The sequence below is a fragment of the Callorhinus ursinus genome, unplaced genomic scaffold (genome assembly GCF_003265705.2).
Source record: "Callorhinus ursinus isolate GAN/ISIS: 27379988/994484 unplaced genomic scaffold, GSC_fseal_2.0 scaffold55, whole genome shotgun sequence".
Taxonomy (NCBI): Eukaryota; Metazoa; Chordata; class Mammalia; order Carnivora; family Otariidae; genus Callorhinus; species Callorhinus ursinus.
Window position 1 is genome coordinate 3387162 of NW_027397117.1, and position 19430 is coordinate 3406591.

Consider the following 19430-nt stretch of genomic DNA (forward strand, 5'->3'; position numbering starts at 1 on the left):
CCTGAGACCGAAAACCCTCTGCCCTACGTGGAGTCGGGCTGGTGGCCAGAGGCTTGAAGTCCAACTCAATGAGGCTTGTTTTCTAAGGTCCCTTGGATCCCACCTTTGAAGGACCTTTGGCGTGTTCAGACCCTTGGAGGGTCATCTGGGTCTCCAGAGGTGTCTCGGGATTGAAACGCCACTCTTGCTCGGCTGTCTTCCTCCCTCTCCCTGCACGTCTCTCCTTGGCCCGTAGTGTTTGTGCAATGCTAAATATTACAGAAGGCATCCTGATACCTGCCTCTCATCCGTAAATGACTGAATTAAGAGAGGAGGGCACATCTTTGCCCAGATGAGCGCCTAAATAAATAGGTTCATTTTCATAAGAGTTTGCACCCACTATGAATGTTCCAGAGATAGGTTTAGATAGTTGATGCCTGATTTCTGTCTGCATTTTTTTTTTTTTTTTGTCCCTGCTATTCTTGAACTGCCTTCAAAGAGAAACCAAATCTAATGGAATGCCAAGTGCAGCCCTTTTAATAAGGGGCTCAGGTTTCTGAGAATGTTTTTACCTTGGAGCCCATCTTGTCAGGGGCCAGATTGTCTCTCCAGGTCCCAGGAGAGAAGTTTGCACAGCCAGCTTCCAGAAGCCGGGGTTTCCCATCCTGACCAAAATAGCTTGTTTCTTCAGGGAGGTCTTAGGAGGCAGAAAGGAAGAGATCAGGAGGGGTGCGTTTGGGTCACGGAGGAGGGTGCTGGCATTGTTGCCTGGCCTCCTCTCTCGGGGAGTCAGCATCTCTAAGGAATGGCCTGGCTTTCTTGTTGAAGGAGGTTACTTGATCAAGCAATTCGTCAAGAACAGGAAGAGCCAGTTACCAGCAGCCTATAAAGCAGCTCCTGCTTGAGACTCACTAGAAACAGCATGTCTGCCGTGCGGGAGACGGTGCTCTGCGGCCCCTAGGGGTTCTTGGATCTGCTTGTTTGTTTATATTTTTAAGTAAACTCTATGACCAACCAGGGGCTCGAACTTAGGACCCTGGGATCGAGAATCGCACGTTCCACCAAGTGAGCCAGCCAGGCACCCCCTGTTCATTTCTTTAAAGCCTTATTTACAATTGGCTCTTTTCACGAGGAGTACTTTAAATACTCCGTTGTTTCCCTCTGTCTTCTTCTCAGATTCCGCCCGGCTGCTGGGGTCATGCGGGGCCACTAGCCTGTGCAAGGTCTTTTCTCCGAGTGATACTGGCAGTGGGACCTGCTAGGGCCCAGTGCTGTGCACGGGGCTCCTTGGTCTCACAGAGAACGGGCCAGGCGGTTCGTGCCAGCCACCAGCCACTCCTCTGTGCTTGCCCCACGGACTTCTCACCAGCACTCCTATCGGGAAGTTAGGAGGGAAGGCGGACAGGGTGTCCCATCCCAGGCCTTGTAAGCGATCCTCAGTGTGTCCCAGGTGGCTGTCTTGCCCTATGCTCCCCGGACCTGGTTTGCCCTGCATGCATGCAGGGCCATGAAACAGCCCTGGCTGCAGGGAGACTGCATGGCTGGTAGGTTGGTTGGGCAGGGCTCCTGGTGCTTCCCTGGCCTGGCCATGTCTGCCCTTTGTTTGGGTGAGCGCTTTGCTCTGTCTCTTGTGTGTTCCTGGCCAATCTTTAACCGCAGTGAGAGGTTTGATGCTTACACGAGGTTCACAGGCTTTTAAATCCACACATCGTAGAGGCTTCCTTCTGCAGTTTTTTGCCATGAACATGAACTGAAATAATGTACTTAACTATAACCTACTACTGATCTCTTCCCCCCTCTGTAATCCCCCTGTAGGTGTAAAATACCAAATACACAAATAAAAGCACACAATTTCACAGTGGCAGGCTCTTTGGTATTCCGTTTGAGCCCTACAGAGAACTGTTTCCTGTACCTGTTCTTTTGTTGACTGTCAGAGGCAAGGTAAACGTTCGTAAAATCATTAGTGGCCCAGAAGCTTATCTTTCTGAACAGGATGGGGAGGGAGAGAAATGAGAGCAGCTTTTCAGGTAGCCCAGGGATCCTGTAAATAACACCAAGATGCCTTGGAATTGGTAGAGGTCTTGCTCACGTGCATCAGGCTCTTGAAATTAAGAGTGCGCTCACTAGATCTTTTCTTTTTAAGTACTCTATCAAATGAGAAGGATGAAGAATGACATTCCGCCTCACTAGCAGTCCTGGCTAGCACAAGATCACAAAGAGAAAAAAATAACTACCGCACGCCCGTTCAAATGGCAGACATCACGACCCAACAAACCGGTTGCTAGAGAGTTTGTGGGTCTCATGTCTTACAGAGGAGTGTGTAAATGGGAACTACACTTGGGGACTTAACTTGAAAATGGCATGTGTCCATGTTCTGTAGCCCAGTGGTTCGCCTCCCGGGTACGTGCCCCAGAGAAAATTCACAAGAGCAGCAAAAGCTGTGTTCAGATGATGGAGTGAACCAAAGGCACACAGCATTGGATCACGACGCAGTAGATGGAAAATAAGCCCAAGCGCTGACAGACAGCATGGTGCTTTTATAAAATACAAAACGCTTTAGAAATCTACAGACATGTAGAGAACAAAGCAAAAGAAGCAGGTCCTGAGGTTGGGGGAGGCAGGAAGATGACGATACTCTGGGTTCCTTTGGGTAGTGAGTTCACAACCAAGAATAAATGTTGGAACCGGCTGGGGAGGGAGGGGGTGGAAGGGAGGCTCATTTGCACCTTAAGACGTGGGGGTAGCAGGTGACATACGTGGCTCCAGGGGCTTCTAGCATGTTGTACACACTTATCCAGGTGATTTTTCTGAAGGAAATGCATAGCTTCCCATCAGGCTTTAGGACATGTATGACCCCAGAAGATTCTCAGCTTGGAATTGTTTTTAGAGCTGTCGCATTGTTACCTGGGTATCTTGATTGGGTCACGAATGTGCACACAGCACGCACTCAGTGAACTGAAAAAAGCGAGGTGTCTGGAGTGATGATGAAGGTTTGGGGACAGGTCGTGGTGATGGTTGTGCCGCGCTGTGAATGTAATGCTACTGAATCACACGCTTAAAAGTGGTTTAAATGGTCATGAGAAACTTGTAATACACAAAAACTGTTGAATTATTAAAAAAAAATTTTTTTAACCTTAAGTGCACTAGAATTGACGCAACTGGACATGAACTGTGTAGTTTTTCGAGGCTTGTTTTCTGAGTCACAACCCAGTGGTTTATAAATAAAATAGAACCTTGGAGGACTTAGAAAATTGCCTGGAAGGGGGACGGCATCCTTTTTTCACACTCAAGTATAAAAAGGGTCCTTGGGTTGACCAGCCCCCATTATTGCAGATGGGAAATGGGCTCAGAGGGGGCCTGCGGGCTTCTAGGTCCTGCTGCAGATTGACCTGGAGACTTTGCCAGTGTTCGGAGGTCACTTCTGCCATTGCCAAGGCCCAAGACAGAAGCCAGGTGTAGGACAGCTCCTTCCCATCGGACAAGTGGAGCCTCTGTCAGTCTCTGCCCGCTGGAAACCCCCGGGCACGCGCACGGTCCAAGGATCAACGGACACCGACCCCGGCCCGGCCTGGTCGTGCGAGTGGGGGTCAGGCAGGTGGTCCCAGCAAGGAGGGCTGCTGGTGCGCACCCACCGATCTCCCTGCACTTGTGGGTGCTGGGAAGACAACAGACTGGAGACTTTGGGTTCAAATCCAACATAGCTTCCGTGGGCCTCCAGTCTTTTCACCTGTGTAAGTGAAATCCAACGGGCCAGTTACCAAGGGAACTGAATGCAGCATTGCCCAGCATGGAGCAAGGGAGTGTGGTGGTGCCCGCACAGGCACAGGTCTGGGAGTCAGACAGACAGCTTGACCGTGCCTGGGGATGGGGACAAGTTCCTGGCGGCGAGGCCCACAGATCTCTGACAATCAAGGCCCGGCTGGCGCACTACTCTTCTTCCCCACGGGGTGGCAGCCGCGGGCAGCCCTGGCCCGCTGTGCCTTCGGGGCTGGGCCTCCTGTCTGAGCCCTGGCCACCCCCGACAGGCTGAAAGAGAAACCCAGTCCTCTGGCCCAGAGGGGCCCCTGGGGCTGAAAGAGAAACCCAGTCTCCTGCCCAGAGGGGCCCCTGGGACCAGGAAGCCCAGGTTCTGAAATGCCAGACTGACGGGGGTTTCCCTGGGGTCTCCTGGGAGTGGAGGTGCCACCAGGAGTTTGATGGCCTTGGGCCAGTCATTTAATGCCCAGTAACAGGAGGCACGGAAGCACCCCGTATATTTATGGGTCCCCCCCAGAAGCTGGTGACAGCAGGAGCGGCAGCTGCGGGAGGGGGCCTCGGAACAGGGGGAAGGGGGCAGGGGGGAGCCATGGCTGGTGGATCATCCCCCCTTCTGCCCTTCACCTTGCCTCCCCATCCTGCTTCCTTGTTCGGCCTGCCCCGGCGCACACCTGCCTGCATCCCTCTGCCCCGTGTTCTGTGGGAGCGCGCACGGGTGTCTGTGAGTGTGTGTGTGTGTGTGTGTGTGTGTGTGTGTGTGTGTGTGTGTGTGACTCAGCCTCTCCCTGTCTGTCTGTGTCTGTCTGTCTCTGGCCCTCTCCCTCCCTGGGTGTGTGTTGGGGGGCGGTTAGTGTGCGTGTGTGTCTCTCCATGTCTTCCTGTCCCTCCTCCCCGCGGGCTGCCCGTGTGTGTGTGTGTGTGTCCGTCCGTTTGAGCACCCGACTTCGTTCTCTTGCTCCCTATCCCTCTGTTGTCTCTTCCTCTTTGTGTGACTTGAGGTCACGCGCGTGTATGCAGTGTGTGTGTGTGTCTGTCCTTGTCTCTGGCCTCTCTGAGCCTGTGTTCATGTCTGTCTCTCTCTCCCCCTCTGTCTCTCAGTGTCTCTCCCTGTCTCTGCGAGCGTCTCTGGGTCCCCGGCTGTTCGCGGCAGGGCCGGTCCGGCAGAGCAGCGGATGTGCGAGGGCTGATTCGGGGGCCGACAGGAAGCCCGCCACCTCGCCTGCTGCCTGCCAGTCTCGGTGGCGGCGGCGGTGGCTCGGGCAGGTGTGTGGGCTCAGGATGAGGTGGCCGCAGTGAGGAGCCCCCCGACTCTCAGGTAAGCCCGGCAGGGGGTCCTGAGTCTGCCTCCCACCAGGGGTGGGAATGGCCCTGCTGGCCCCGCAGGAGGGCTGAGGTGGGGGGCGGGGGTTGCCTGGCTCGGGGGCTGGGAAGATGCCAGGCCACCTGGCTCTCCCTCGCTGGGCCCCAGTCCCGCCCTGACGCCCCTGGCTAGGGAGCCCTCTCCCCAGACCCTGCAGCACTTCGAGGGCAGACTGTTTCTGGGGCTCCGGCGCTTTCCCACCCTCACCTTCCCCTGCCCAGCCTTCCCAGGCCTGGGGAAGCCTCCAGAATGGGCTCATCGCTTCCAGAGAGCGGTGAGGGGCCAGACCCACGGGCCTTGGTTTCTTCATCTGTGGAATGGGACTGTAACGTCCCTGCCACTAGGCTACGGGAGGATGGATGAGACTCTCCGGACAAGGGTGCCCAGGGCCTAACCCCCAGGCCAGGCCAGGCCGAGCAGCCCTCCCGCCACCCCCCACCCAGCCCCCAGCCTGGCCCACCAGCTCTCTGCTGGGGAGCTCCTTGACCCTGGCCGTCACCATTCCCCACCGCTGCCCCAGGACCAGGGCTGCCCAGGCCCCCTCACTGGCCACCTGAGCATTAGGAGCCTCCATAGAGGCCCCTGGGTCGGCCTTATCTGAAGGCCAGGATGACATGGGAAAATGGAATGGGCACAGGATAAAGCCTCCCCAGGGCTCGGACCCAACCTCTCGTTCCTACCCCATAGCCTGCCCTGTGGCCCTGGGAGTCCTCCGTTTCCTCGTGTAGGGCCGGAGGCCGGCTGAGAGATTGGGCATGAGGGTCTCCCAGGGCCTTTCCGGCTTGCCCAGCCCAGCCCCAAGGGCTTTCCCCCCGCCCGGCTGTTGCAAACTTTGTTCATCTGAAAACTGCGCACTTCCCTTTGTGCTATTTTGGCCTGCAGCTCCTCGGCCTGTGGCCTCCTCGCCTCCCCACCCCACCCAGCCCTGCCTGCCCCTTGGGGCCCTCCCGGGGCCTCTGGGCCTGCCTCTCCTAGGGGCTCAGCCTCCTCCCCCAACCCTTATCCGCCTGCCCTCAGATCCTGGCGGGGAAAGCCCGGCCAGAGGGCAGATGTAGTCAGTCTAGGGGCAGCCGTGGGCCTGTCCCTCAAATTGGTCTCTCTTTTTAAAAAATATTTCATGGTTCTTAAAAAGGTAATATAAAACAGGAGTCAAAGAGCAGGGAGGGCCTTGGGGATCAGCCCGGCCTGAGCTTGGGGATCCTGGCTCCGTGGCTAGCTGGATGAACTTGGACAAGTTCCCGCCTCTCGGGGCCTCGCTCTCCTCCCTGGCATTTCCCACATGACACTTGGCGTGTCTGTGACAACTGAGGGGCTGGGGCCGATCCCAGCCCGCCCTGGGGGTCCCGGCACGAGGGCCTGCGCGCGGGGCGGTAGGGCGGTGGAGGGAGGCTCAGGCCCCGCGTACCCTGGGCACCGGGCAGGGAGGCCCTGGTAAGGTTGCTCCACACTGTCTGCTGCTGGCCCCCTCACCCCCAAAGGCTGTTCGGCCTGCCCCGGCGCACACCTGCCCGCATCCCTCTGCCCCATGTTCTGTGGGAGCGCGCACGGGTGTCCGTGAGTGTGTGTGTGTGTGTGTGTGTGTGTGTCCGTGACTCAGCCTCTCCCTGTCTGTCTGTGTGTGTCTGTCTCTGGCCCTCTCCCTTCCTGGGTGTGTGCTGCCCCGTCCCCTTCCACAGGGACCCTGAGATGGCAAGTCACGGTAGTCATGCAACTGTGTCTCCCCCGCCTTCGTGCATCATCTCGATGCTGGGCCTCATGACAAACCCGCAGGATGAGTGTCCTTATTTCCCCATTTCCGAGGGGCTACGGAAGGCCAGCAGTACCGGGCTCCCACAGCGGGGCCCACTCGGCGTTCTCATCCCCCGCCCTCCCCCAGTGCCAGGCAGATATGGTGGACCAGGGCTGGGGGCACCCCCCGACTGTGTTGCTTGACCCAGGAGAGCAGGGGGGGCCAGGAAGCAAGAGCGCTCCCTGGTGGCCCAGGATTCCCTGGGCTGGAGGGCCGCCCTTCCCCGGGACGGCTGCAAAGGTCGGCAGGCCGGGTCCTGGGGCCTCAAGTGCCAGGCCCCTGGAGCACAAGCGAGTTCTCCGAACCAGCCGGCCAGAAATACGAGCCCTAGCAGGTTTCTCTCTGGGAAGCCTGGATACTGAGCCCGGCTGCTTCTCATCGGCCAGTAGTTCCTTGAGGAAGGCACCAGGTTGAGCCCCATTTTACAGATGAGAAGACTGAGGCCAACAGACCCCGAGGCACGGGCAGGAGTCCTCCCTCCAGGACCCGGTGCTTCCAACCCCACACAGCCTGAAGCGCCCTTGGGCTGGGCTAGAGGCACAGCAGAGGGGGCAGGAGGAGGCTGTGCAGGCTGGGAGGCCGGGGCCCAGGCCCTGAGAGCAGGGGCCTCCCCGCGGACGCCCTCCTGGGGTGACAGGGCCATCCCATCACAAGGTTTCCACTGACTCACTTGCTGTTTGGGGAGGGAGAGGCGGCTTCTCCGGGACGGCCCCGATGGAGGCTCAGGGTTGCTCAGAGGCTCCTTGTCATTTGTTGCGTGAGGGTTCGGGAAGCTCGGAGAGGTGAGGGGGACAGCCGGGTGCAGCCGAGGCCTTGGGGGAGCCCGAAACAGGAGCTGGGCAGTACAGAGCTCAGCTTCTCCCTGAGCTTCGACTTCCCCAGCCGTAAAGTGGGGAGAAGCCCTCCTCCCGGGTGGCCAAGCTGGGAAAAACAACATGCCCAGAGGGGACGCTCAGGGGTGTGGGCAGGGCCCCCTCGGAGACCCCACTGTGGCCCTCAGCTGTGTCCCTGGCCACTGCCAGGAGACTGAGTCTCTCCAGTTGCAGTGATTCTCCTCAGAAGCCCCCTTAAGAGGGTTGTACTTGCCCCCTGCCCAGGCCCTGGTATGTGGCTGCCTGTGGCTTCGCCAAGGACTGGCCATCACAGCACGGCTCCACCCCAGGGACCAGTCACTGACCCAGCAGTGGCCCAGTGCCAGGCGGGGTTCAGAGCCTCCTCACCCCGCAGAGACCCCCTCCCAGTACATCCCACCTCCACCAGCCCTGGGCAGCCCACCAGGTCTCCGCCCAGAGTACCCTTCTCCCCCTTATGCCTCAGGAACCCCTCAGTGTTTAAAGAATGGAAACCCCGGGGCACCTGGGTGGCTCAGTCGGTTAAGCGTCTGCCTTCAGCTCAGGTCGTGATCCCAGGGTCCTGGGATCAGGTCCCACATCGGGCTCCTTGCTCGGTGGGAAGCCTGCTTCTCCCTCTGCCTGCCATTCCCCCTGCTTGTGCTCTCTCTCTCTGACAAATAAATAAAATATTTTTAAAGAAAGAAAGAACGGAAATCCCACTCCCAGCTCCCCCAGGGGGCCCATGGATAAGGAGCAGAGAGGCACCCTGGGGTGCGTGGGGGCTGCCAGGGCTCCTCTGGAAGGGGCCGAGGACTGAGCTCAGGGAACAAAGCTGGGTTTACAGGAGGCAACAGGTGAGCCGGAGTTAGGATCCAGAGGCCGGAGTTTGAATCCTGCCTTTCTCCTTCGCAGCTGGGATCCCCAGCCTCAGTTTCTGTATTTGTGAAATGTTGGGAGCCTCTCCCTGCCTCCCCCCGCCCCCTGTGGGGGGTTGTGTGGATTAAGCAAAGGCACGTTTGGGACACGTACACATGGTGCTGTCTGGTGGGTTCCCAGAACCTTCTAGCACTTAGCAAATGTGGGGGATGGCCCTGGGGGCCCGGGGTGTGGGTCTTGGGTCAGACGGGGGAGCAGGGCTTGCCGCAGCCTGACCCAGTCCTCGGACAGGGACGGGAGATGGTGCTCCTGTGGTCGGGGCGCCACTGCGGGGCTGTCAGGAGAAGGGGGCAACAGACACCCGACAGTGTGGGGCTCGGGGGGGACTCCGGAGGGCTGGTCACAGGGGGTCCTACGTTGTGGCGCTGCAGGGCGCGTGGCCAGGAGCAGACATGAATGTGGAGAGCGAGCTGCTGTGGCCCTGGGTGGCCCTGCTGCTGCTGCTGGGGACTGTGGCCGGCCTGTGCGTGCGCTGCTCCCGCCCAGGTAAGGGGGCGCTTGGGGACAGGGGCGGGGTCCCCAGCCCTGGTTGCGGTCCAGGGGCAGTCGGAGAAGTTTCACAAGGCAGGGAGGAAGCCCCTAAACCACCCCTGAAGTCGGTGGGCCTGGCTCACCGTGGGGCTTTGGTTTTGCTGGGGCAGGGGAATGTTCTGGAAAAACGGGGGTGAGGGGGCTGCCGTGCTGCCTGCAGCACCCACCTTCTCCACACTCTGCTCTCCTAATAGGTGGTGAGCAAGCACCCCGTCCATGAGAGGTGGCCCACAGGGATTGGCGGTCCGGCCCCCGCGTCCCATCTGAGGCCTGCCCAGGGCCTCAGTTCCCACCCGGGCTTGGGGTCGCTTGCTAATCTGGTCTTGTTCTTGCAGCCGTGAAGAAGTCTGAGAAGATCTATGAGCAGAGGAGCCTGTGAGTGCCTCAGTGTCCCCAGCCCCGTGACTTCGTGTGCCCTGACTGTGGGCATCCACCTGGGCGTCCTCTCGCGTGTCCACGCACCCCTTCCCTCACCCCTCACTCCCACCGCCCCCACACTGGGCTCTGGTGGGTCCCGAGCAGTCCAGGGAGGGAGGGACCCTTGGGGCTCCCCATGCGCTTCCCCCATCTGGTCCGGGAGGGCTTTGGGGGGAGGGGGTGCCACTCTCCAGCGTGCCCCCCTGCATCTCCAGAGATCCTCCCTCTGCCCCCAGCCCAGGGGGGCCCACCGTGCTGGTGCTGGGGGTTGACAGAGAGTTCTGCCCTCCCGGGCAATGGGGGGAACAGAGACTGGGCACAAAGCAAAACGTGAGCCATGCTCAAGTCTCCCCTGGAAAATGCTAACAGAGCTTCTCCGGGAGGATGTGGGCATGTCCTTGGGGGGTAGGGAAGGCCTGATGGAGGAGATGGGGAGGATGTTAAGAGAGAAGGCAAAAGGGGACATTCCAGAGAGAGAACAGGGTGGGCGCCCCGCCCCCCCCGCCCCCCCCCCCCCCCCCCCCCCCCCCCCCCCGCAGGACTGGGGCGGACACTTTCTTCTGGAGAGGAGGTGGTACGCGTGGGTGTATCTTGAGAGGCATGAGCTGGGTGAGGAGGAAGGAGAGTCTTGACTGTGGGGAGAGCCCATGACCTTTGTCCTAAGGGCCCAGGGAAGTAGGGGTAGAGAGGAAATGGGGTTGGGGGGGTCACTGACCCCAGGCCGAGCAGCTGGATCCGGCAGGATGGAGCTCCAGGCACCTCGGGGGCAGGCGAGCTGCTCTATGTATGAGCCCTGGGAGGGTCAGCGGTGCGGGACGCTGCAGACCACGGCGTGGCCCAAGGACACCCCGGGGAGGGAGGGGGGCGGCCACCGGTGTCCTTGCGCTGAGCAGGAAAGTGACTGACGGAGCGCCCGGGGGCCTCTGAGACCTGCGTGCACACATGAGCACACATGGGCCAGCACGCCGGCTCACACCCACTAGTGCCCCCCCCCCCACACTCCTGCTCAGGCGTGCACTCCTCTCCTCACCCCTGTGTGTGCCTGCCTGGGGAAGGAACTCACGTACAAATGCACACACACCCTTTCTCATTTCCTTTTGCAACTGAAAAACCACAATGAAATATGAAAATAGAATGTCCCCATCCATGCCCACCCCTGAGGCTGGGCTTTTCTGGCCACTTGGTCCTCTGGATGACCCACCCACAGCCTCCACCAGGGGTGAAGGGGGCTGGGATCCCCTGTTGCCCCCCCCATGCCTCTGCCCCAAGGCAGGCCTCCCCAGTATCTCCCCTCCTCTCTCAGTGCCTGCCCACTCTGGGCCTCTGATTGATGTTAGAAACAGGCCGTTTGAGCCAGAAGTGAAACTGTCATAGTGGGAAGTGGGAAGGCTCGGCCTGGGCAGGAGGAGGCGGGAGGGGAGACTCGGGTTCTCCCCACTTCACTTGGGTTCAGTCCTGCCCGTGCATTTAGGGCATCCTTCCTAAATCAGGTCACCCTGACCGCTCCAGCTGCCCCTCCCCGGAAGCTCCTGGAAGGCTTGGCCAGGTACCCTTTCTGGTCCAGAGGAGGGACCCAAATGGACTTTAAATGTTTAGCTAATCTGCTCTACCATCTTTAGCAGTGGCTTCCATCCTCAAGGGAACTTCATGATCCATAATGGCGGCTAGAGCTCCAGCCCTCATCTCTGTGTTCCAGGCAGTAGTAAGAATGAAGGGCAAGGACAGAAAGGGTGCACCCCTGTTGGCAGCGCCTCCTCTGAAGTCCCAACAATCTTGGCTGGCATTTCACTGACTAGAGCTTAATCACATGGCCATACTCAGGCACAAGGGAGGCTGGAAAATACAGTCTTTTAGTTGGGCCTAAATAAATAAAAATCCCATTTCAGTGGAAGAAGGGAACACCACGCATGGCCAGGTACCTTGCTGTGTCTGCTAAGCCTTGGGAAGTTGCCTCGCCAGTTACTTGGGAGTAAAGGGTGTGTTTGGACATCCCAAGAGGGGTTGAAGTTACCCTCTCGTTGAAGTCCCTGAAGAGCCGCCCGACCCTCACCTCAGAATCGGAGGGCCACCTCCCCAGCCCCGCCCACAGACCCTCCAGACCATCTCCGGGGTTCCTGGGGAGGCCGCGGAGGCTCCGGCTCGGGGCCACGTGAGAAGGGTGGGCGCCTGGCGGGCAGCTCAGAGAAAGGGGGGAGCCCTGGATCGGAGGCCCAGAGGGGTGGCGGCTCCTCACTCTCGCCCTGGTCCGTCCCTCCCCTCTCTGTTCCTTGGCCCTGTCTGTCCGTCTCTCCTGTCTCTCTGTCCCTCCGGCTGTGGGAGGCTGGGCCCTGGCTCAGCGGAGCTCCATGTTTTCCCAGGGAGGAGAATCAACAGAACTTGGCGCTGGCCCGGACCTATTCTTGTGAGTTCTTGAACCGAAGGGTCCGGGGACTGGGCTCGGGGTTGGGGTGTCCATATGGGGACTGTGGCCAGGCCCTATCTGGTAGAGTGGGGGAACGGCCCTGGCAGGCGGGCCCGGACGCCCGGCCAACAGCCCCTTGTCCTTTGCAGTGATCAGGCAGGCCTGGCCCGGGCCCCTGGCGGACGCAGACTCTGACATAGCGCCAACAAGGTAGGGACAATCCGAGGCCTGGAGGGGGTCACAGCCCCATAGGAGGCCACGGGAAAGAGAGCCCCGGAGGGCCCCACCTGGCTGAGCTCAGGCCAAGACCTTGGACGTCAGAGCCCCAGAGCTGGATTGTGAGGGCCCCACGAGGGGGCTGTACGGCTGTGGGGCTGTGGTTCAGAAAACCCCAAGGCCTTTCCCCATCCGGCCCCTCTCAGCCCCTCCCTCCCCCCCTTTCCTGCAGGAAGGACAAGCTGCTGAGGTTCTCCCCCAGCCTTGAGGGTGAGTGGTCCTCAGACACAGGGGTGGGGGCAGGGGTGAGGTGGGACTGAGACAGGTGACTACCTGGTGGGACAGTACCTGTGCAGCGGAGGCCTGGAGGACGAGGGGAGCTGGGCCGGGAGGCCCCCGGGTTGGCCTAGCGGGGGAGAGGATGGAGAGCAGGGGTCAAGGTGGGAAGGTAGGAGACACCCGGGTTCTTGAAGGCCCTTCCCTTGGGGAGGGGGGCGGGGCAGGGGTGGGAGGAAGCCATGAGCCCGGCCTTTCTTCCAGATTCTGAGTCCTCCAGGTACCAGAACTTCAGCAAAGGTGGGTGGGATCCTGGGAGGTGGGGGCTGCGGTGGGGCCCAGGGCCCAGTGCTCGGGCCTAATCGTCACCTCCTCCTGCAGAGAGCAGACATGGATCCAGATCCAGATCCGATGCAGCCTACGTGTGAGTGGCCTTAAGCAGGGCCGGCACCTCCTCCCCGCCCCCCCCCGCGCCCCCCCCTGCCGGGTTTCCCCCTTTATGAAAGCTTCCGGCCCTAGAACACACTGGCCCAGGCAGGTGCTCAGTAGCATCACGTCCCCTCAGTTGGCCATGGCTTTGTGGGGACAGGGGCGTGGCCCTGCTCCAGGGAGGGCTTGTCTGGGGGACTCATCCTGCATCACCCAGAGATAAGGGAGGAAGGGCCCTCAGGGATGTGTCACGGATGGGTAAACTTAGGCCCAGGGAAGATGGGGACTCGCCTAGAGTCACAAGTCAGGATAGCCGGAGCCAGGCTGGGTGGCTTAGGGGCCCAGGGAAGACGGACGGAGGGACCAGGGAAGGACGGAGGGGGGGCCCAGGGGGGTGATGGCTGGAACAGCCCTGTCATCCGTGTCCCCCACAATGCCCCCACCCCGAGCCCCGGCCTGCCCAGCAACCGCTCTGGGTCTGTGTTTTCTTGCCAGAGAACCCATCACCACGGACTATTACAACTGGGGGCAGATCCAGAAGCCCAGGGAAGGTGAGGTGCAGGAGGAGGAGAGGAGGAAGTGGCGAGCTGCAGGTCAAGGCCGTAGAGGAGGGCGGGGAGGCTGGGCCTAGGTTTGGATGGGTGGCGGAGTTGGGGAGCCGGGGGAGGCTGGTGGTGGGGGAACAGAGTAGGGAAGGGATGTGGGGGGGGGCAGGGAGGGGAGAGGGGTGTGGGCCACAGAGGTGAGGGAACCAGAAGGGGAGCTGGGACCAGGGGCAGCGGGGGAGGCTGAGCCTCTGGTCACGCGGGCCCCCCTCAGGGCTGGGCAGCCACTGATGAGTACACGTGGGACCTCGGAGGAAGGGCCTGGGCCGGGCAGCCTTGCTGACAGACGCTGAGCCCTGCAGGCTCTGAGGAGGCTGAGATCTTGGGCCCTTAACACCTTGGCTTTACAGAAAAAGAAACTGAGGACCGAGGGTGGGCCGGGCCTGCTGAGAGGTCTGGGGAGGCCACACTGGGCTGGGGGTTGGGGCGCATGGCGGGCAGAGGGAGGGGGCCTCTTCCTCCCCCCCTGCCGCTGCTGAATATGGGAGGGACCCTCATGTCTTGGAGCCCCTTTGACACAGAAGGCTGCTGGGTAGGGCAGCGGTTAGAGCTCAGCTCGCAGGGGCGATGAGGGGGTGCCAGGCTCCGCTAGGGCCACATCCAGCCTAGGCCCACCGTGCCCTGCCCAAAGGCACGGCTTTAGGATCGGCCTAGGCCTGCTTCCCGTCTCTCCTCAGCCCCCAGCGGCTCTCCCTGCCCCTCGTTGCCCGATAGCAACGGGCCTCCCTCCCTCCAACTATCCAATTGCCTGATTGCAAGCCCGTCCCCACATCTCCCCTCCCCAGTGCATTTGGGGTGACCTCGGAGGGCCCATGAAGGAGCTGGAGCCAGGCCAGCGCCCGCTAAGAATCTTGTCCAGGAGAATGTTCGGAGACTCCACGGGGGACCCAGAGGGCTGGGGGCTTGGCGGGACAGGTCACCGGCCGAGGGAAGGCAGGGTGGAGGGAGGGAGGGGAGAAAAGCCAGGCCTGCCGGGCAGGGCCCCCCACCAACCTGACCCTCACCCCCTCCCTGGCAGATGACGATGATGACGATGCCAATTCCTACGAGAACGTGCTCATCTGCAAGCCGAAGGACCCCGAGTCGGGTGAGGCCGCCAGCCCCGGGGAACTGGGCGGGGAGGCCTCCTCGGCCAGGCCCGCCCACACCGCTCAAAGGCACCCCCTGCCTCGAAGCCCGAAGGTTCACCGTTTGCTCGAGTACCTGCACGAGGCCCCGGGGGTCCCGGCCTTAGGGAGCATGCAGGGGGCCTGAGGACTTGCCGCGGTGGCTGCCACCTGTACCAGCCCCTCTCCCGGTGTCTCCCTGCAGGCGACGAGGGATCCGAGGATTACCAGAACTCAGCATCCATCCGGCAGTGGCGGGAGTCCAGGAGGGCCGCGGGTGCGTGGCCGGAGAGCAGGGGTTCCCGGGTGGTCAGCTTCAGCAGGCTGGGGAGGGCCTGGCCTGGGAGGATCGGGCAGTGGGGGGGGCGAGGGAGGGACAGTCGGGGGGGGGGCAGGCTCCCCTGCGGCCCTTGCAGCTGACTTCACAGTGACACCTCTGGCCCATCAGTGGCCACAGCGGCCTGGAACCATGCCAGAACCAGGACGCCCGCCCAGCCGCCCCCGGGGTGGAAATCTCCTGCAAACCCCAGAGATGGGGACTGGCACAGTGTTCCGTGGAGCGTTTCCTGCAGGCTGTTTTGTGGCGCCCGGGGCCCTGGGCCTGGGCGTCTGGCTGGGGGAACAGGTGTGGGTGTGTCCGCATGAGCCGTCTGCCCACCGTCTGCCCATCTGCCCGCTGGTCCGCAGAGCGAGTCCCGAGGGAAGAGCCCCTGTCCCTGGCAGGCAGCCCAGATGAGGACAGCGAGGACCCCGATTATGTGAATCAGAATGTGGCAGCCACAGAAGTCTAGGAAGGATCTGGAAGGAAGGTACAGCTGCCTCGGCCCAGGGTGCTGGTGCTCACAACCTGAGGGAGGGGCCCCATCGAAGGGAAAAACAGGGCTGGAGGAGCCACACGGGAGCCCCGGTGGGGGGGGGGTCAAGGAGTAGCACCCATGGGTGCTGAAATGGGTGGCTCTGTAGGGTGTTGGGACTGAGCTCCTGAGCCGTCCTGCCCCCAACGCCCACGGCAGACCCAGGGAGGTCACAGCTCCACCCACGGCAGACACCAGGGTCTCAGGCGGCTGTTGGGGCTGTCAGGCTGGGGAGGCTGGTGAGTTGTGGGGTGCAGGGGTGGGCTCCGGGCGGCTCTCTGCAACCTCGAGCAAGTGGCTCAGCACCCCCGGGACCATTTCCTCACCCGCAAAATGGAGCAAATGGGACACAGCACGTGAAGGACTCAGGCACAGGGCTGGGCCTGGGAGGTAGAGGATGGCACCCATGACGGGCGCGCTGGACCGAGTCTGCAGCACCCACCGCACCAGCCAGCATGGGGCTGAGTGCTCCCGCGCCTCGGCGCAGCCCCCCCGCAACGCACAGAGTGCTCAGCCTCCCGTCCCAGGCCCCACTGAGAGTCAGCTGCTGGGGCCCAGGCTGTGCCACCGCGTGGGAGGCAGGCCTGACCCCAGTGGGGTCTCGAAGGCCCCCTGAAGTCCCAATCGGGGCAGGCGGGCGGGCGGCCCCCGGGCTGTGAGGGCCCCACAGCAGGAGAGGCCATAGAAGCCTGAGCCCACCGCTCACACACTCCCCAACATCTACTGGGCCCCTGCTGGCGGCAAGTCAGCCTTAGGTGCTGGGGACCCAGCAATAAACGAAATCCACCCATGGGTCCCTGGAGCGTGTGACTCTTCATCTCAGGGTTTCGAGTTCAAGCCCCACGTTGGGTATAGAGATGACTTAAAAATAAAATCTTAGACAAGAAAGAAATCCCACCCCAATAAATCCCTTACCGTTCAGGACGTCACTGTGGTGAGAGTGATGACACGGATGGCTGTGGGCTGAGAGAGAGGGCAGGAAGGACAGGCAGCATGTGAGCGGGTGATAAGCCCTGTGGGGACAAACCCACGGGGAGGAGGCCGCGGACCACGGGGCTGGGCTGCCCAGGGCAGCTGGGGGTGCTCCCTCCCCGGCCCGCGATGGGGGCCGAAGCGCGCCCAGAGGGTCTGACAACAGGGGAGGGGGCAGCCACACAGCGGCCCCTGGGTTTTCTGAGATGGGAGGGGGCGCAGCCTGGGAGCCTGGGAACGGAATCCCTGGCTGCTGAGGAGGGAAATGAATTCAGGGGGCAGCAAGGGATGCACAGAGACCAGTGAGAATCCAGGTAAAAGGTGACTTCTTGGCTCAGGGTGGAGGCAAACATGAATAGGGTTTTGTTTGGTCTTAGATTTTTTTTTTTTAAGTTTGTTTATTTCTAAGTACTCCCTACACCCAACGTGGGGCTCGAACTCACGACCCCAAGATCAAGAGTCGCACGCTCTCCCAACTGAGCCTGCCAGGCGCCCCGTCTCTGTGTTTTTTTTGAAATTTTTTCTTTGATTTCTTTGTTGACCCATTGGTTGTTTAGTATCACATTGGTTAACCTCCACGTGTCTGCATTTTTCCATTTTTCTTGTGATTTCTAGTTTCGTACCCCTGTGGTCGGAGAGGATGTATGGTATGATTTCAGTCTTCTTACGTTTATTGAGGCTTGTTTGGTGGCCTGACATGTTTCCTGTTCTGAAGGATGTTCCATGTGTACTTGAAAAGAATGTGTACTCTGTTGTTTGGGATGGAATGTTCTGTATTTACCCGTTATGTCCGAATCGGGAGTTGGTTTTGAAGGCGGAGCGCACAGGACTCATTGAGGCAGTGGGTGCTGGGGGGCCAGGAGCTGAGGGGCTGCAGGGTTTTTGGCCGAGCAACAAGAGGATGTCACTGTCCCCAGCCGAGGTGTGAGAGGCTGTGGGCAGAGCAGGCCCTGTGGGCAGGCCAGCTTATTTCTGGACGTGTTCGGCTCGAGCTGCCCGCGTGGGGAGAAATAGGAAGTGCACAGCTAGACAGCTGAGCCTGGACTGAGGGCGAGGCCAGGCTGGAGACAGACGCGGGGTGTCGTCATTGAGAGTGACAACAGTCAGCCCCCGGGGAGTGAGGCCGAGAAGAGGGGCCGGCACTGAGGCCAAAGGCTGGGAGGCAAAGCGGCGAAGGGCAGTGTCCTGGGCCCGAGGAAGGCACTTTGGGTGGGTGTGAGCAGGCGCCAGGCAGGCGGTGGGCACGTGAGCAGGCGCCAGGCAGGCGGTGGGCACTGGTGGGCACTGGTGAGACTCGATGGTGGTGGGGAGAAGGCCTGCTTGTATTCAGAGCACAGGAGTCCCAAGACAGGGAGTAGAGAACATTCCAGAAGTTCCACTTCAGAGGCGAGCAGAGACATGGGGCAGGAGCCGGAGGGGTTGTGCAGGGGGTTTTGAGCTGGAAGGTGGGGTGGCAGGAAGGATGCCGTCGGTTCAAGCTTGGGGTCCGGCCGAGGCTGGATGGAAACTTCGCATGCTGGATGCTGTCCTGCCCCGGGGTCCGGACTCCACAGGCCAGCGTCCACGGTGGCTCGCTGGGGGCGGGAGTGACCCGATCCCTGGGTTCAAAGATGTGGGCGGGCTGCCGAGTGAGGCAGAAGCGGGGCTGAGTTAGAGCTGACGCTCCTGGCAGGTCCCTTCTGGGTGGGAGGGGAGCGGGCGGGCGTTGGAGGCGAGCGCCAGTCACCAGCCCTGTACCAATTAACCACAGCCTCGGCCAGGACCGATTAACTGCAGCCTCGGCCAGGATCAGTGAGCACAGGGACTTCAAAGGGGAAGAAGGCTGCTTGATGGGCGGGTTCTTCTCAGCTGCTACAGGAAGGCGGCCAGACACTGACCATCATCATGACCCTGACCCAGCGCAGGGGGAAGAAAGTGCTAGTCCAGGCAACCCTTTCCCTTTTAACAAACCTTTTTGGTCTTCATCAAGGAGCCGAGGGAACCACCAGGCTGAGGGCTATTTCCTGCCTCCCCCGGGCTCACTTCTCTCTCCGGAGCTGCCCAACCTCGACACCCCCCACGGTTACCCCTGGGAGATGCACTGAGGCGTCTGGAGGCCCGTCCATCAGGCCATGGGGGACCAGCTGGGGGAAGGACAGTTACGCGGCGCATCAGGCCCTGGCCCGGCTTCTGCGGGAGCCCGAGGCTGAGGGCAGCGTGGCTTCTGACCTGATCCGATGCCCGAGGGTCAGGGCAAGCTGCATCCCCGTCCCCATGTCTGAAAACACTGTGTCGCTGGTATTCCTGTGCCTTTTTGCTTTGGACTCGGGTTCCAAATTGCTTACTAACGTCATTGCTGGGATCTTTTGCCTGATCCATAAACTTGTACAGTTAATTTATATCGGTGGAACCATATTTAATAATCCACATCTCCGGGTACAGAGTCTCGTCTGTCTCGTCTCCTGTGAGCATTACACATCATTTCAGCAGAGAGGGGGAGCCCCCGCGCTCCATTCTTTGGGCCTCAGTTCACTTGGAAGAGATGAGGCTACAGGACACCTGGGTGCCCTTCAGTGGGAACATCTGCCGTGGGCAAAGCACACCGTTTCTGGAGCAGCAGCAAGGAGTGGCTGAGTGGCACCCCTCTGTTGTCCCCAAATCCTCCCCAGCCCCAGGACTGGACTCGGCTGAGCTGATTGAGCAGGAACACAGCTGTCTCATGGGAAGTCCAGGGGCCCAAAGGGAACTTCTGAGCCAGAAAAGCCACAGCCGGAGAAGCAAGATGTTTCCTCCAACTGAAACATCTCAATAAAGCATTTTCTAAGACTAGCAATTCTCATGTTTGTTTTTTCCTTGCTTCATGCAAAACCTTCCAAGGGAGTGGAAGTCAAGCCTCCTGGAGTCCACCCTTTCCGGGATGCCCCACTAACTTTCCAAGTTAATGCCATCAGTTAGGAAATGAGAAGGAAAACCAGAACACAGCTGCTGCCC

The 19430-nt window shown here is 60.6% G+C and overlaps 1 protein-coding gene across 5 annotated transcripts; it reads left to right on the forward strand.

Moving 5' to 3' along the window:
- The first annotated feature begins 9021 nt into the window (after positions 1-9021).
- Positions 9022-19268, forward strand: LAT2 (linker for activation of T cells family member 2). 5 transcript variants are annotated; one of them, XM_025864578.2, is made up of 12 exons: positions 9022-9139; positions 9520-9559; positions 11938-12002; positions 12152-12212; positions 12451-12488; positions 12759-12794; positions 12876-12918; positions 13419-13474; positions 14547-14615; positions 14840-14911; positions 15322-15443; positions 18430-19268. In XM_025864578.2, the coding sequence occupies exons 1-11, from the start codon at positions 9046-9048 to the stop codon at positions 15423-15425; spliced, it is 678 nt and encodes a 225-aa protein (XP_025720363.1). In that variant the 5' UTR covers positions 9022-9045; the 3' UTR covers positions 15426-15443; positions 18430-19268. The 5 variants fall into 5 exon arrangements, with proteins under 5 accessions (XP_025720363.1, XP_073740319.1, XP_025720360.1 ...); XM_073884218.1 differs by having other exon boundaries at positions 11959-12002; XM_025864575.2 differs by lacking the exons at positions 15322-15443; positions 18430-19268 and adding an exon at positions 15083-15315.
- The last annotated feature ends 162 nt before the right edge of the window (positions 19269-19430 follow it).

Coding starts and splice junctions, on each gene's coding strand:
- LAT2 (XM_025864575.2), top strand. CDS start 9,046: ATGAATGTGGAGAGCGAGCTGCTGTGGCCCTGGGTGGCCCTGCTGCTG. Junction 12,795..12,875: donor GTACCAGAACTTCAGCAAAG/GTGGGTGGGATC, acceptor CTCCTCCTGCAG/AGAGCAGACATGGATCCAGA. Junction 14,912..15,082: donor GGAGTCCAGGAGGGCCGCGG/GTGCGTGGCCGG, acceptor CTGGCCCATCAG/TGGCCACAGCGGCCTGGAAC.